General features: G+C 36.2%; 1 protein-coding gene across 1 annotated transcript; it reads right to left on the reverse strand.

The window, feature by feature from the left end:
- Nucleotides 1-15428: 15428 nt before the first annotated feature.
- On the reverse strand, nt 15429-16268 carry LOC140141514 (uncharacterized). Its single transcript, XM_072163401.1, has one exon. The coding sequence runs from the start codon at nt 16266-16268 to the stop codon at nt 15429-15431; it is 840 nt and encodes a 279-aa protein (XP_072019502.1).
- Between the last annotated feature and the right edge of the window lie 1608 nt (nt 16269-17876).

The following is a 17876-nucleotide window of genomic DNA, read 5'->3' on the forward strand; positions in this document are numbered from 1 at the left end:
CAATAGACACACAGAGGATGAATTTGAGTTGTTCTTTCATACATATGACAGGCCTATGTATAGCAACAATTTTCCATGCTTAACTCAATTTGGCCAAAGTATGGACATGGGTGGGTTTTGTATTCATATATTCAATTTTATCTAAGTAGCATTTGTAGGTATTCACCGAAATAAGTATACCTTAGTTTAGATAGGGTAGAATCAAGGTACAGTACAAAGTATGTAGTATTCGATACGGAATGTAATGTTTAAGTTTGTTTATGACACCAATATTTCTTGAAAGCGTTTTAGTTATGCAGTCAATATGACTTTCCTATTCCCATTATTGTCACGTTTAGCAAAAATTTGACTGAGGAAGTCTGTGGCAATCAGTCATAACTATTCCTCTCTCCAGTTGATCATCAGATACAGAAAATGTGTGGTGCCACACATCAAACAAGACTTATTTAATGTCCTCATCTTTCTTTTCCTCCACACCATATACCAATAAGTTGTTCTTTCTATCATAAATTTCTAATACGTCGTAGTAATACATTTTCTTCCAAATCAAGTACCTTTTTATCCGCTGTTGATTTGATCTCGGGAAGTGTACAGAAAGTGGCTGTCGGGTGACTTTTCTAGCTCAAAATCACAGTTTCTACGGAAAAAATATAGCTCAGATAGATCTGTAAATATTTATCATCAATTTATGAGTAAAGAAATGTTGCAAAATATGTTAAAATCCAAATCAAATACGTTTTTCCCTGGGACAGTGATATTCCAGTCTGTGTAGCTCAGTAGTTAGAGCGCTCGCCCTACAATCGAGAGGCCTGGGGTTCAAGTCCCCGCACAGTGAGGTATATCCGGAGCTTTTCTCTACTTTATCAGCCTATGCATGATATGTTGCCAATTTCAAAAATGTAAATTATTTGATATCAGAAAGATATTCTTTGTATTCAGAATAGCAGTTAATGATGGCTTTTTTGTAGGTGAGGTCAAAGGTCACGATGACGTCACTTCCGGGTCAAAGGTCAACCGAGGTCAAAGGTCACGATGACGTCACTTCCGGGTCAAAGGTCAGCCGAGGTCAAAGGTCATGGGTCAAAGATCACGATGACGTCACTTCCGTGTCAAAGGTCATCAGGGGGTCAAAGATCGATTTGCATATTCATGATATGGGCGTGGCTCATTTTAATATTCATGAGGTGGGCGTGGCTAATTAGCATCTATGAATATTCATGAGCTGGGTATGGTTAATTAGCATGTATGAATATTCATGAGATGGGCGTGGCTAATTAGCATATGAATATTCACGAGATGGGCGTGGCTAATTTGAATAAAATTTTGAAGAAAAAAGTTGAAAAAAAAAAATTTCAAAAAATTTCAAAATAAAATTTCAAAAAAAAATTTCAAAAGAAATTTACAAAAAAAATTCATAAAAAAAATTTCAAAAATAAATTTCATAAAAAATTTCAAAAAAAAATTTCAAAAAAAATTTCAAAAAAAAATTAAAAAAAAAAATTTCGAAAGAAATTTACAAAAAAAAATTCATAAAAAAATTTCAAAAAATAAATTTCATAAAAAAAATTTCAAAAAAAAATTTCAAAAAAAATTTCAAAAAAAAAAAATTAAAAAAAAAATAAAAAAAATTTCAAAATAAAATTTTAAAAAAAAATTTCAAATAAAAAAAAAAAAAAAAAAAAATTTCAAAAAAAATTTCAAAAAAAAAAAAAAAAAAAATTAAAAAAAAAAAAAAAAAAATTTCGAAAGAAATTTACAAAAAAAAATTCATAAAAAAAATTTCAAAAATAAATTTCATAAAAAAATTTCAAAAAAAATTTCAAAAAAAATTTAAAAAAAAAATTAAAAAAATTTTCAAACAAAATTAAAAAAAAATTTCAAACAAAAATTTTAAAAATATTTTGGAAAAAAAATTCAGAGTGACCCTTGACCCGGAAGTGACCTTTGACCCGTTTTTGTTCTAGAAACACTAAAATTTTAAAAATAAGTGAAAAAAATTTGCCTAAAATAACGCGTCGTGTCGGCCGTATTACGGAAGGTATCGGCATCAAATTCGATATATACGGTAAGGGTCGAATTACAAGCTATCCGCGGGTGTCGAGGGGTCGAAAGGTCAATGCGCTTAAGAAAATAATTTTATCTAGGGAAATATCGTATTTTTCGTTCTATATTACGTAACTTTTAAAAAGCCCTGACCATGCTACACGGAAGCGACCCTCGACCGGGAAGTTTTTACCCGGAGCGACCCTTTGACGAACTTTGATCCCTACGTGTCTACGTACCCGTATAAAAATGACTTAACTAGGTTATGATCGGATAAAACCGGTTCTCCTATCACCTCCCACCACCACCATCACATACGACAAATGCGTCGTTCGCGTAATGAAATGCATCAAAGCGTAACAAAATGCGTCGATTGCGTAATGAAATGCGTCAAAGCGTAACGAATTGCGTCGATCCCGTAATGAAATGCGTCGATTGCGTAATGAAATGCGTCAAAGCGTAACGAAATGCGTCAACGCGTAACAAATTGTTTAAAAATGCGTCATTGCGTCCTAAAATGCGTCAAAACGTAACAAATTGCTTAAAAATGCATCATTGCGGCGTGTAATGCGTCGAGGTGTAACAAATTCAAAATGAACAAATACAAAAGTGTCAAAAATAACGTGATTCTTTAACTCTGACATAATTTCTGGTACAAAATGGCGCACTTCCGATACAAAACGGCAGAACTTCAATTTCAAAATGGCGGCACTTGACCCCCTTAACTTTCGACCTCGTGAATCATAGTCTTTTTATTCTGAAATGCATCAAAACGTAACAAATTGCGTAACGAAATGTATCAAAATGCAACATATTGCGTCAAATTGCGTCGATCGCGCGACAAAATGCGTAACGCCAAAGTGAGGTTTAAAATTGGGTTAATAACGACTAAAAGAGTCAATTGTATTTTGTTTCTCTACTTTTTATTATCTTTAAAAATATTCGCGGGTTAATCTTCATCGTCTTCGCCCATGGCAGATTCCGAGACATTATCATCTTCATCGTACTGGAACAGGCCGTCGAATTTGGAGCGATGTTTCGCAATCGTTCTCTTCACGGCTTTGTCCACCCCAACATCATTCTCTATTTTCTCCTCAAGATCATCCGCAATCTCCGGGTAAACTCCGTCGTCTTTGAGAAGCGCGTGGCTTCGTAAAAACGTGCTGTACCGCTCGAAAAAGTCGCGTTTGACGGCCCAGACCGTTTTCAGATGGGCCTTTTCCCTCGCCATCTCCGGATCCATGCCATCGCCAACGTACTTTTCGTATTTTTCCCTTCTCATGTCTTCCGTGGCTTCTTTAGCTCCCGCGTACCATTCCCGATAAGCCTCGTTGTCTTCCAGTTCATCGCTCTCTCGGTCCGAGACAACCTCATCCTCAATTTCCGAGTCGGAATCCTCCTCCTCGTCTTCATCATCATCCTCTTCTTCTTCAAGGTGTACGTGGCGCTTGTGTCTCTCGAGATCGTACTTGCGCGAGAATGTCCTGCCGCACACGGAGCAAGGATAAGATTTAAAAGTATTCATGTCGACTTTTCGGAAGTTTCGAAATGATCGATAGGTTTGAAATGACCGACTTATATATACTAAACTTTTACGTTACGCTAATCATTACGCAATTTACGCAAATAGTTGCACAATTAACGCATTTTAAGCAATTTATTACGCTGTGACGCATTTCAATACGCAATTGACGCAATTTGTTACGCTTTGACGCATTTCGTTACGCTTTGACGCATTTTGTTGCGTAACTGACGCAATTTGTTACGCAATTGACGCATTGATTCATTTTGCTGTATGTGGTGGTGGGAGGGGATAGGAGAACCGGTTTTATCCGGTTCTATCCGGTTTGATCCGGTTCCATATCGCGATTCCCCTTCACTTTCGGAATACGAATACTCCACACGGGTCTACGAAAGAGAAATATTTATGGTCAAAATGCACTACATTACCCCACTCTTTGACTCATTTTGAAGCATTTTATCGCGCAACTGATGCGCGTTTCGTTACGCAAATGACGCATTTTGTTACGCAATCGGCGTCACTGCCGGGTCGAGGGTCGCTTCCGTGTAGCATGTTTTACCTCGATACGTAGTATAGAACGAAAAATACGATGTTTCCCTAGACAAAATTAATTTTTTAAGCGCATTGACCCTAGACCCCCGCGGGAAGTTCGACCCTTTGACCGAGTTTGAAGGCGATACCTTCCGTAATACGGCCGATATGACGCGTCATTTTAGGCAAATTTTTTCCCTTATTTTTAAAATGTCGGTGTTTCTAGAACAAAAACGGTTCAAAGGTCACAATGAAAAAAAAAATTGTATGTAATTTTTTTCAAAATTTGTTCAATTTTTTTTCCCAATTTTTGTTCACTTTTTTTTTTTTTGAAATTTTTTTCAACATTTTTTTTTTAATTTTTTTTTAAATTTTTTTTTTTTTTTTTTTTTTTGTTCTTTTGTTTTTAATTTTTTTTTATTTTTTTTATGAATATTCATATATGCTAATTATTCACGCCCATCTCATGAATATTCATATGCTAATTTGCACGCCCATCTCATGAATAGCCATACATGCTAATTAGCCACGCCCATCTCATGAATATTCATATATGCTAATTAGCCACGCCCATCTCATGAATATTCCTATGTTCTAATTAACCACGCCCATCTCATGAATATTCATATATGCTAATTAGCCACGCCCACCTCATGAATATTCAAATTAGCCACGCCCATATCATGAATATGGAAATCGATCTTTGACCCCCTGATGACCTTTGACACGGAAGTGACGTCATCGTGACCTTTGACCCATGACCTTTGACCTCGGCTGACCTTTGACCCGGAAGTGACGTCATCGTGACCTTTGACCTCGGTTGACCTTTGACCCGGAAGTGACGTCATCGTGACCTTTGACCTCACCTACAAAAAAGCCATCATTAACTACTCAGAATGCAATTCGATATGTCTGATGTGCTCTCATATCCCACAAAAAATACGGTCGAAACGCTCAAAACGCTCATTCCAGAACCCTTAAGGGTCTCAAATTACGTCAATTAGTTCAAAAGCACTGAAAGCTCCCTGCGAGCTAAATATTCTCACACCAACACAATACACTAATGTTGACATAAGACTTATGTCCTGCCATCTGTCTGAAGATCATACATATTGTGTCCGATTTGAGCGCTGACATATTGGAAAATATTGCCAATCAATATCCATGAGAGTGTACATTCAACATCCAGTTATCGAAATTGGGTGACTTGTGTTTGGCAGGTGTAAAATACATCTGACTGGGTGTTTAATTACGTGACGCATAATGGTTTTGGCATCATTGAATGGCTGCCTAGTGCTGTTATATGCTTAGTTTCTATTATAATAATTAGTATTTTCATTATTCGTTCCTTCCTTTTCCTTTCTCTGCACTTATACTTTCTCATGCCTACACTTTAGCAGTGGCGTAAATTTTTTCATGACATGGGGGGATGGGGTTGGATTTTTTAAGTACCCATGGTATAGTGAATCCAGCACTTTACAAGTAGTTTAAAAAACTACTTCATAGACCAAAATAAATATCCCATTTCATACATCTTTGCACAGATGACAATGAATGTGCTGAGAATACTCATAACTGTGACGAAAACGCTAATTGCGCCAACATCGTTGGCTCCTTCATATGCTCATGTAAAGGCGGTTACAGTGGAGATGGAGAATCATGTACAGGTTGGTCTATTTTATACCATTTAACAATTGTATATATTTCAAATAGTTGTCACATATACGCGAGGCAAACTATCTTTTGGGAATGGTACCTTCCTTTCTAAATTATCTATGTTTGCTGTATTAAATTTTTCAAAGAAAATCGTTTCTTGACCAATTATTTTCTTAGGATCAATAAAAAATGATACACTACGTTGTCAAGCAAAGCCAATTTATTCAATTTATATTTAATGGTGCTGTTAAGGTGGTTCGAAAGGCAAGGTTTAGGGAAATCATGAATTCCAACATTTTTGCAAATATCTCAAAAACCTTTCATGATACAATCTCAAGTGAGTTTGTGCTTATGTAGGGATATGTTGCACACCTCCACTGATTTTCCCCCCCAAAAAATCCCAGTGGAGGGGGGGTCAAAGTGAAATTTTCGTTTTTTGGCCAAAAATTCCATATTACTTACAAACTTTTTACGGGAAAATCAGTGGAGGTGTGCAGGAACATGACTCAACATGTGAGTATACTTCTATTGGGAAAAATGAAGTGATTTGCGAAAAAACAGGAAAAAACCAACTTTGAATGTGATTGGTCAGAAGCCAATAGCGACTGCTTGGTTACCATGGCAACGGTTTTATTACCTTCATAACATGGCCAACATATCCCTACATAAGCACAAACTCACTTGAGATTGTATCATGAAAGGTTTTGGAGATATTTGCAAAAATGTTGGAATTCATGATTTCCCTAAACCTTGCCTTTCGAACCACCTTAATGCTAATACCTTTCGGTTATTCACAGTGACGGCGCTACAGGGGGGTGTTGGCAAGAGGGCAATAACTATTTTCTTGCCCCCCCCCACTTTGCCCCCCCACTTTTGATTCAAAACACCCAAAATTTGTCGATTTTGCCCCCCCCCCTGAAATTTACATTGCCCCCATCCGCACCCCACCCGAATTCCTGGTGCCGTCACTGATCATTTTCATTGTGATCAATGTCGGATATAAAGTTAAAGCCCTTTAACATTTGCTGAGGAGGATGCCCAAAATTAACAGAGGTATATCTGACAGTGAAAACTAACATTTTGTGAAAAAAAGTTACAATTCTATTTCTTATGGCAATGTTACATGATGGCTTTCACAAACACCCCGTATGTATAGACATAGGAAGTATTTCAAGAGTTCTTTTCAGATATGTCTATGACGGAATAAAACATGATATCTAAAATTTTCTTGCTTTTTGTTTCAAACCGTTCGCTGGAATTATTGCAGCTGGAAGCTGGGATAAGAAATATGTTATATAGTCCAATATTATAATTAAATATGTTTCACGAATGGTGTAAGCGCACGGTGTCTTTCAATACGCAAGTATGCCAACATGCAGTGTGTCCGCTACATTAGCAGTGGGCGTGTTTCTCCCCGATATGTCACTCGTCTGCATTAGTATATTAACAATAACATCATGAATACTACCACAGCTACAAGTGATAGGTTTTAACTTACTCAACCTTATATGAATATGCAAGTATTTTTAATAAATGACGAAATAATCCATCGTGGAAAAATATCGCATTTCATAAATTTTTGTACAGATAATGACGAATGTGCTGAGGATACCCATTACTGTGACGCAAATGCTTACTGCACCAATACCGATGGTTCCTTCACATGTACCTGTAATGAAGGTTACAGTGTAATACTTGGAATATGCAGAGGTTAGTCTATCTGTGTTATTATTGTCTATTATGTATATTTTAAATAATTGTATCACACGCGAGTCATTTTTTTTTTGAAGTGGTGCATTTATATGGATATTTTCTAATATGATTGCTTTATGTTTTTAAAAACCACTTCGTATCATGACCACTATTTGTGATGGGATCAATCAAAAATGATACATTATTTTGTCATGCAAAGCCATTTTATTAAAGCGCATTGTGGCTATTGAAATTTAATCGTATGATCTTTTTGAGTGTATCAGAGTTTTTTGATCATACATCAAACTCTGAATTTTTACCAAAACAATATTATAATTTAAATAATGGATGATGTACTTTGGGAAGTAGTGATAACTGAGATACACGGCATTCGCGTGTACATGCAGTGTCCGCTAGAGTGGACAACATTGGGCTATTCCAGAAAATAAGTGCACACCCCCTATAGAGGAGTAAATTTTCAAACAAAGAAATGTCTGGATTTCCAAGTCTGCTTTCTGAAAACGTCTGGAATTCCAGTTGCCAATGTCACTTGAAAAAGCTTGGAAATCCACTTAAATGAAGGAAAAATCATGGAAATATCCAAAATAAGCTCTCAAAGTGAGGATTTATGATTTTGAACTATTTTTCTGCTGGATTTTTTCACCTTTGAACACTTTAAAAGTCTGGATTTCCAACAGTCATGATTGGACAAAAAGTCCGGAAATCCGAACTCCTCTATAGGGTGTGTGCATCTATTTTCTGGAATAGCCCATTCCTGTATTATATAGGGAGTATTTCAAAACCGCGTAATTTGCAGTGAGTCTGCATTCGCGGTAGGTACATTACGATTATATTAAGGAACTTAACCTACTAATATAAAAAGCGATATAAACACGTATTACTCGCAATCGATCAACTCGAAATTGACTTTTATTGTGAAAAAAATATCTTATTTAGAACTTGATACGCTGGTACATATTGGTCAAAGTGAACGCTCATCTTTTAATTATCTTAATATCGAAACTTTTAAGGTCACAGTAAGTACAGAGCAATATACAGCATTTGTTATAATTTCTGTGTCTCAAAAGTGAAAAGTTCAGCAGCTTCTAATTTTTTATTCTACAGCAGTGTAGACTATGGCATAGGCGATTTTTATAAATAACAAATGTGTTATTAATCATAATGAACGCATTCAGTTGAATTCGAAATTATACTGATATTTATTACAATTAAAGTATTCATTAGTAAATGGCTATAAAAAGTTTTATAGCGTAGGTCTGTGTTATTGAAAGCAACATATCTTGGCATGATTTGAATAGCTCACTTCACTACTGAACAATTCTGATTTTTACCAGTTTATTGATCGCAAAAGTAAAAAAACACTTGGGAAGATAACAAACAGAGGGAGTACTGACTGAAAAAATCGAAAATGAAAATGTATCAACTGTACATAAATTAATACAAATCAGAGTTGTATGCTTTGTAATAGCCAGAGTATGCACAATGGGCAGTAGCGTATTGACGAATTTCCAATAAGATTCCAATTCTTGTTTTCCCCATTTACACAAATCAATTTGTTCCATTTGGTTTGTCTCAGATTTATATTTCTGTCTATCTGTCTATTTTCCATTTTTTCAGTCTTGCTATGTCATTTCATTTTGTAAGGACCACATGGGAAATAATCCTGAAAGATTAACATTCATGGGTTGCCCATGTTTGTATTAAAATACATGTAATGAATATATATTTATCTTATGTTCTTAATTTTGTTCATATCGTGTGTGTACATTTGTTATGCAATGTTTGTATTTGCAAATAGAACTAAATAAATTCAATCAATCCATACAACTTTGTACAGATATTGATGAATGTGGCAGGAATACTCATAACTGTGACGCAAATGCTCTTTGCGCTAATACCGAGGGTTCCTTCACTTGCACATGTAATGCCGGTTACAGTATGGATGGAGAAATGTGCACAGGTTAGTGTAATTTGTACAATATCGAAATTTTATCTAAGGTAAAAAAATTTCAGCTATAGGTGAGGCAAACTTTTGAAAATTGCGGAATCTGATCTAAATATTCTACTATGATTGCTGTAAACGTTAAAAAACGTCCTTTTATTTCCGATATTTGTGATTGGAATAATCAAAGCTGATATTTTATGTTTTCAAACAAAGCTAATTTATTCAAGCTTTTAATCTCTTGATCATGTGTCAAAATCTGGGTCTGCCTGAAAATGTATAACTTAAATTGGGATGAATATACTTTGGGTGATGTAAAATGCTGTTTATGCTGATACCTAATATTGGCATGTCATACTAAGCAATCGCCAGGAGCGTAGCGATTTTTTTTTTATTATGTCACCTCCGTCGCTGATCGGCAAATTGCTGGATTTTGATCACGCTTAAGTAAGTAACAAATTATCTAGTCCAATATTAAAAACCTCGCGTCGAGGTTTTGCCAATTTTTAAAAATAACGGTTACTTAATGAAATAACGGTTAGTTCATGAAAAAGAAGAAGTGAAATTTAGCAAAACGCGACGAGGTTTATTTGCCCGTAAGGCTGAGTTCACATAGAAGTATACGGTATACGGTGTTCGCTATACGAAATACGCTCATTCGATCAGGCTGAGTTCATATATGAGTATACTATGTGAACTCAGCCTGGTCGAATGAGCGTATTTCGTATAGTGAATAGCGAGTATACATTTGTAGGTCAGTTTACCAATTTTCTTCGTCTAATCAAATGCTTGTAACTTTACTTCTTGAGGTTACATTGCATTCAATGAGGTGTCAAAATGTGCAGAATTCGATAGTGCATCTATTTAAAAAAAATGAATTTACCCACATATGGTTTAGTTTTAAAATTAGGACGGTATACGCTGCACTAAAATCGAACACGCACGATTCCCACTTATTCCCACTATACTACTATACGCAGGTATACGGCCTTTTCGAATAGTGCCCTATTGTGTGACCCGGTACTATGAAATTACCTTGCTCGATTTAAGCTATACGCGTACACCTGCAAAACGTGCACCGTATACCCGAATCGTATACTTCTATGTGAACGCAGCCTAAGAGAGCTCTATTGTTCCGCTATTGTATCCGCTATTGTATCCACTATTGTATTCTATTCATAAAAGCTACTGCAAGAATCGCGGCAATCCCTGATATCGCTGGTGTCTACCGCCGGCGTTTCGTATTTATTAACATTCAAAATAATCCGATACTCTTACATTTATAGACTTATTCCCGCTTTCTATATAACATTCAGAAATTGCAATTATGAAAACTACAAACTTTGAAAGTGAAAATATATTACCATCGAAAATATATCATACTTAAATTCTATAGAATCTATAGAGTCATTGCATGTGACGTATCATCTCGTAAATATGGCAGACTACTCAAATGCATTCAACAAAAGCATGATTGCAATCTACCGTGACAGTTCGTCTCACACACATAACCCTGCACTACGATCAAATAGGTTGATGACAACATTTGATTGAATGGACTGTACTCCGCCATAACTACGGTGAAGGACACCGGTTCAAATTCTTTGTTTGGAGCCAATCAATAATTTCTTGCAGGGCCTCTATAGATACCCAACCCAGAAGTGCCCATTTATTTTCTAATTTTTTGTAATCGCGCCCAAATATCCCTGCAAATATCTTATACACGGTTTTATTGATTCATTTTGGGCATTTCAAAAGTTAGAAGTCGTCAAAAATGGCAACATCCATTGATAGCAATGGTTGAGTAAACATTGTCTAAACACTAGATAAAAAGACAGCTTTGTACTACCATGGAAGAAAGAGATGAGAAGGAACCACAACGACTTCGATCGGCCAAGTTTTAATCCGCTTATCTATTGACGCATGAAAAGAAAAGCTATCAATGGTACCTCCTTTCATGTATGATCCATTTACCGCGATCGATGCTTGGCGAAATCATTACTGGAAAAAACTATAACAAACCTATCCACGAACAAACAAAAGCTACCCGGAAGTAAGATTCTGGAATTTCACTGATGCTCTGAACATGTATAGTAGCTTTGTTTTGGGATCTACAGTCAAACTGTTTTCTTGATCGTATTGTGTAGAAAATGTCCTTTAAAACATCGAAAAGGTCGTCAAAATCGGAAGTTTTTTTGCTGAGTTTCAGCTTTAGCAAATAAGGTAAGATTTTGGTGACTTTTTCGATGAAAAATAGATGTAAAATGCTCTTAAATATTGCACAATGTTCCGGTTGAGTCCGGTACATAAAACCTGTTTAATTTAATAGTTTATATGTGTATAATCGTAACTAGCTAACTCGTTTCAATGCCAAAGACTGCCAACTCTGAGAAAAAAGTCATCAAAAGTTCGGGAAAATTGGGCAAAATGGAAGAAAAAGATGTAGGCCATCAATGACCGATGATCACGTCACCAGAGAAAATCCTATAGGGTGCTTGCACGGAAGGTCATTAGTTCAAATCATCCTTCAGACACGCTCCAGAAGACATGCAAATACATGGAGTACAATACCAATCACCTATTTAACGCGGGGTATTGCTCAAAGTAAATCCTCATGAATAACAATGTCAATTAAATGTCGGTAAAGGGAGTGGACAAAGTGAATGCGTTCGTTGTGGTTCCTTCTTATCTCTTTCTTCCATGGTACTACGGAGAAGATGTGAGGAAAAGGAGATAGATCCAGCTATCCTCAAACAAAATATGTGTGCTGCCGCTCATTCAAAAGTAATCACGCTATTCAGGTTTAACAATAAAATACAATAAAGGGGTTCGAACCCATGATGGGTGTGATGATGGGTGTGATACACAACTTGCTGCTTTTAAAATAGTTTTAGGGAAAGGTCAGTGTCTGTATATCATCATACTATGCATACCATACATGCAGACCCTAACATCCAGTTATATTTCAAATAAAATATGACCGAAGTTCCATGGCAAATTATAATTTCTGACGCTTGTTGACTCTTTCAACCTCTACGATTTATGATACAGACTAGTTTCAATTATCAAAATATCTTTATTAGGTTTGCAGGAAATGACAGGAAAATACATACAACAATAAAATAAACATGATCAACAATCATCCCTTTTCTAACAAAATCCTAAAACACTCTCCCTAAATAATTATAATTCGAAATAATAACACCAATTCATTTATTCATTATAAACCTCTCGCAAACTGGAATGTGTATGTGGTGAATTGTAATTTTAATAACCGATATATGGAAACAAACAGGTACTATAATATTATTCAAAATCAAGAATAATATCAAACAAAAAACTGCTAACCGCAAAATATGGATATCCAACTAGTTTGCCCCTCGAAGCTGTAAAAAACCACTCATCTCGAAATATGGATATCCAACTAGTTTGCCCTGCAAATCTAAAAGAACCACAAACCGCGAAATATGGATATCCAACAAGTTTGCCCCGCAGGGCTACAAAGAAGCACACACCGCGAAATCTGGATATCCAACAAGTTTGCCCCGCAGGGCTACAAAAACCACTCATCGCGAAATATGGATATCCAACTAGTTTGTCCCGCAGGGCTACAAAGAACCATTAACCGTGAAATATGGATATCCAACTACTTCGCCTCGCATGGCTACAAAGAACCACTTACCGCGCAATATCTTTTTACCTCAAAAAAAGAATTAATATCTACCAAAACACGTTTCAAAACGTAAAAGGGCCAAGTTTAAAAATCTTTCCTGTGTGGCTTTTCACCCTTTTTTAAACTTGGTCCCATTTATGAAAGTTTCTAAAGACCCATACGAAGTCATCTTTAGGCTACTTGTTTGTTTTCTTAGTTGTCAGTGTTCATTTTGTAGAGTAAATTAATTAATGTTCGTGCTTGATTGAAGTTTTTCCGTAAAGACGATATAATGTATTTTGATTTAAGCAAAAGTAGCAAATACTCACTTTGTTAAATTCTTCATCGTCTTGTGCGATCCTGCGCCTTATGTACAGATGTAGGGCCTATAATATGTAACAGGTTGACAGACAGTCAATTTGCTATAATACTCTACTACTCTTTATGAACACGCAATATAATGAAACATAAACCTTCAAATGTTTTTGATAATACATAGCCTACGTCATATTGCACCGCTTTCGAACAGTCTTAAACCTAATTGTTGCATGCAGAAATTAGGACTCATTCTTCATGTTATTACGGTACCACTTTACTGAATGGGACCAAGTTTAAAAAAGGTTGAAAAGCCACACAGGAAAGATTTTTTAAACTTGGCCCCTTTTTACGTTTTGAACGTGTTTTGGTAGATTATAATTACACTCAATGTTTCACCAATGTTGCAAGCGCACGGAGTCTTATAATTCACAAACAAGCCAACATGCAGCGCGTCTATACATTAGTAATGGGCGTGTTTTTCAGCGATACATGTCACTCGTGTGCATGGCGAATAGGAACTATTAACAATAACATCATGAATACTGTCACATATATCTGTGATACTTCCCTGATTATTTTAACTCGCTTCTAATATGAACGTCACCTCCGTCGATAATCGGCAAATTACAAGCTGCTGGCGATTGTGAAATATCTACCAATGTTTAATCGCTAGCAATTTTTGAATCGCATGCTGCGACCGCAAGTATGATATACCCTTTAGTTGAAAAAAAAATCATAAATTATAAGAAGTATTTCACAGTTTGCTAATTTGCAGTGAGTCTGCATTCGTGATGGGTGAGGGGTTATCAAGATGTATTGTAGCCAGCGTTCGAAATAGGGCCGGTCAGCCGGCCATTGGCCTGTAACTTTTTGGCCTGGCCGGTAACTTTTCTGACTGGCATCTACTTTTTAAGATCAAGCCCGGTTGGTCTGTAACTTTTTGAGGCATATTTCGAACACTGATTGTAGAGAGGAGTGTGTTTATCAAGATGCATCTCCATCTTAAAATATGAACAAGAAAATGTCAATAAAAAAGTAAAAAGACCATTCTACCCCCCTGTATACATTGGTATATACCCTATGTTTAACACAGAAATATTGTTATATACCACGTGGGGGTGTTGGAGCTCACTTGACATTCCATTCTTTTATGATAGTGTCGTATTTTATTTATGATTTTACAGATGATGATGAATGTACATTGGAGATTGACGGATGTGACATCAATGCTTTTTGCACTAATAAACCTGGCTCCTTCATGTGTACATGTAATGACGGTTACAGTGGTGATGGATTAACATGCAGAGGTAAGTCTATTTTGTACCATATATAGTAATGCTATTTATTTCAAATGTTTTGTAAACAAATTAATTTTATGACCAATATGTGTTATGTGTAATGATATCAGTCGAAAATGATACATCATGTTGGCAAGCAATACCAAAAAGCGTCATTGAGTTGTAATGTGTCATCTTTCAGAGTAAATGGGATATTTAAAGTTAAAAAGTGGCGTAGCCAAGAGGGGGGGGAGGTCTTTTGGTAATTGTAGCCCATTTTTGATCATTTTCGTCAAAGTCCTCCTGTAAATTTGCCTTGCCCCCTTCTGAAAAAAATCCTCGTTTCACCACTGATTTTAACTTTTGAACATACTTCAAAAGTAGCTTTTAACATATAACTTACAATAATAATAATAATAATAATAATAAAAGGGGATTTTAAAGCGCCTAATACAAACGTCTCTAAGCGCTGTACAATAAAAACAATCATTTAAACACCATTATGTATACAATCTTAAAAACTACACCAAAATTCAGTGAGACAAAAATATATAAGGTAGAAACACTATACCATCTTAAACACTACAACAAAATACATCATGATATACTAGGCAAAATTATATAAAGACAAGCAAATATCCATGTCCATGAGAAAACACACTAAAGTCCATGATAAAAAATTAAAATGCCCGTGATAAAAACATATACAGTCAAATAACAAGCGAGGATACTAAAGGTGACCGGCACCTACATCGCGATATAAAGTACATAAAGTTAAAACAGAGCGGTTTTCAGCCGTCTTTTAAAAACACTAACAGATTTGGCGTGACGAACATCCAGTGGGAGTTGGTTCCATAGAGTTGTAGCAGCGTAGGCGAAAGATCTGTCACCGTAATACTTGGTTGCCGGACGATACGGTATGAAGAGGAGTCCTTGTGAAAGAGAGCGGAGATTGAGTTGGAGCTTGAATGGAGAAGTTATGGTGTCGATGAGATATTGAGGAGCGAGATTGTTTTGAGTCTTGTATGTAAGCAGCAGAATCTTGTAGATGGAGCGTTGTTTCATAGGAAGCCAATGGAGTGAGCGAAGAACCGGAGTCATGTGATTAATACGAGGAACTCTAGCGACAAGTCGAGCGGCAGTGTTCTGAATGCGTTGCAGTCGCTTTATGTAACAATCCGGCAGGCCATATAGGAGCGAGTTGCACGAGTCCAGAACCGAAGTCACAAATGCATGAACAAGTCTCTCAGTTGTAGCCTTGTCAAGGTGATCGCGAATCTGACCGATGCGATGTATTCCAATTGTGGCAGATCTACAAACACGGTCTATGTGCGGTTTCATGGTCAGATTGGAATCGATGATGACGCGTAGGTTTCGGGCACTGTCGGAAGCATGAATAACAGAATCTCCTACAACCAATGTAACTGGGTCCGGAGCTTGACGGAACTTAGATCTCAGATGAATAACTTCAGTCTTACTGTCATTCAGAGCCAGTTTGTTATTTATAGCCCACATTCTCACATTTGCGATACATTTCTCGATGACGGCAATGACCTTGGCTCGGTCGGCAGGATCAAAGCATAGGTAGAGTTGTGTGTCATCTGCGTAGACCATTATCTGGATTCCATATGATGCAATCAGGTCTTGCAACGGCTCACTATACAGAGTGAATAAGAGTGGGCCCAACACGGAACCCTGTGGAAAACCACACGTAAGGGGAGTTCCATCAGAGAGCACATCTTTTACCGCGACGGATTGTGTTCTTCCAGTTAGATAGGAGTTGATCCATTTCAGAACAGAACCAGATATTCCATATCTGTCCTCCAGGCGGCGTGAAAGAAGCTCGTGATCGATCAGATCAAATGCGGCCGAAAAGTCCAACAACACGACAATGGCTTCCTTACCGCGATCCAGAGCTTGGAGCAGATCATAATACCGTTTTTAATGATAAATGTAATACAAATGCTGTAGGTGTTAATGACTTTGGTTCTGTCAAATATGCATGAGTTTTGAAATGATAGGCTATTTTAAAACTCATAGCTCTATCAATAAATATAAACTAAATCGAACCAATTTTATTATTATAAAATGTATTTCAAAACTTGAAATGTGTGCCTACTACCACTACTACTACTACTACTACTACTACTACTACTACTACTACTACTACTACTACTACTACTTCTACTATACTACTACTAGTACCATGCGCGTATTTTTTTTTGGGGGGCTTTGGGAGCGCCAGCCCCAGGGTAAAAAAGCAGGAGGCAGCCAAAATGAAGGGGCGGCGGAAGAAGAAGGGGGGCGGCAAAAACGAAGGGGCAGCAAAAATAATTTTAAATAAAAAAGGGCGGAAAAATTTGATAAAGCATAAAAAAATTTGGAAAAAATGGTACTATACATGAAAATGCGCTTTTTTTTTTTTTGCTCTTCACTTTTTCAAACGACCGAGAAAAAAAATTGGGTCAACCTTTTCGGGCTGTTGAGGAAGGGCGCAAAATTGAATTTTCTTCAGCCCCACGGGGTTGGGGCAGCCACGGTACGCCACTGAGTACTACTACTACTACTACTACTACTACTACTACTACTACTACTACTACTACTACTACTACTACTACTACTACTACTACTAATAATAATAATAATAATAATAATAATAATAATAATAATAATAATAATAATAATAATAATAATAATAAAATAATAATAATAATAATAATACCAATAATAATAATAATAATAATAATAATAACAATAATAATAATTATATAGGGTGTCCGTATAATGATCTCTACCGGGCAAATTGAATTCTGTTAGGTAAAAAAAGCATTGCTATTGGTCATATTTGTTCAAATCTAAGTTGTACGTTATATTTAGCTTTCTTAGGAATTTTAAATTTTAAAACATGAATACTTGTAATAAAAGTTACAAAATATTTAGTAACAATGATGAATTCTAAGTTTAGCAGAAAGTTTGTTTGCAAATTATTATTTTTGGTGTGCCTTGTTCTGATTTCAACTAAATAATCGATATATATCGATTATGTATGATGTTACGAAGTAAGGGTCGGTTCATAGTGAATATTCGAATGCGAATATTCGTTGTCGAATACTTTTGTGACGTCAAAATATATACGGCAACGAATAAAATATGATGACACGCCGAGTTGAGTAGGATTAAATATCGCGGAACTGATAGCGAGATACTATTGATTTATATGAA

Source organism: Amphiura filiformis, chromosome 2 (genome assembly GCF_039555335.1).
Source record: "Amphiura filiformis chromosome 2, Afil_fr2py, whole genome shotgun sequence".
Lineage (NCBI taxonomy): Eukaryota > Metazoa > Echinodermata > Ophiuroidea > Amphilepidida > Amphiuridae > Amphiura > Amphiura filiformis.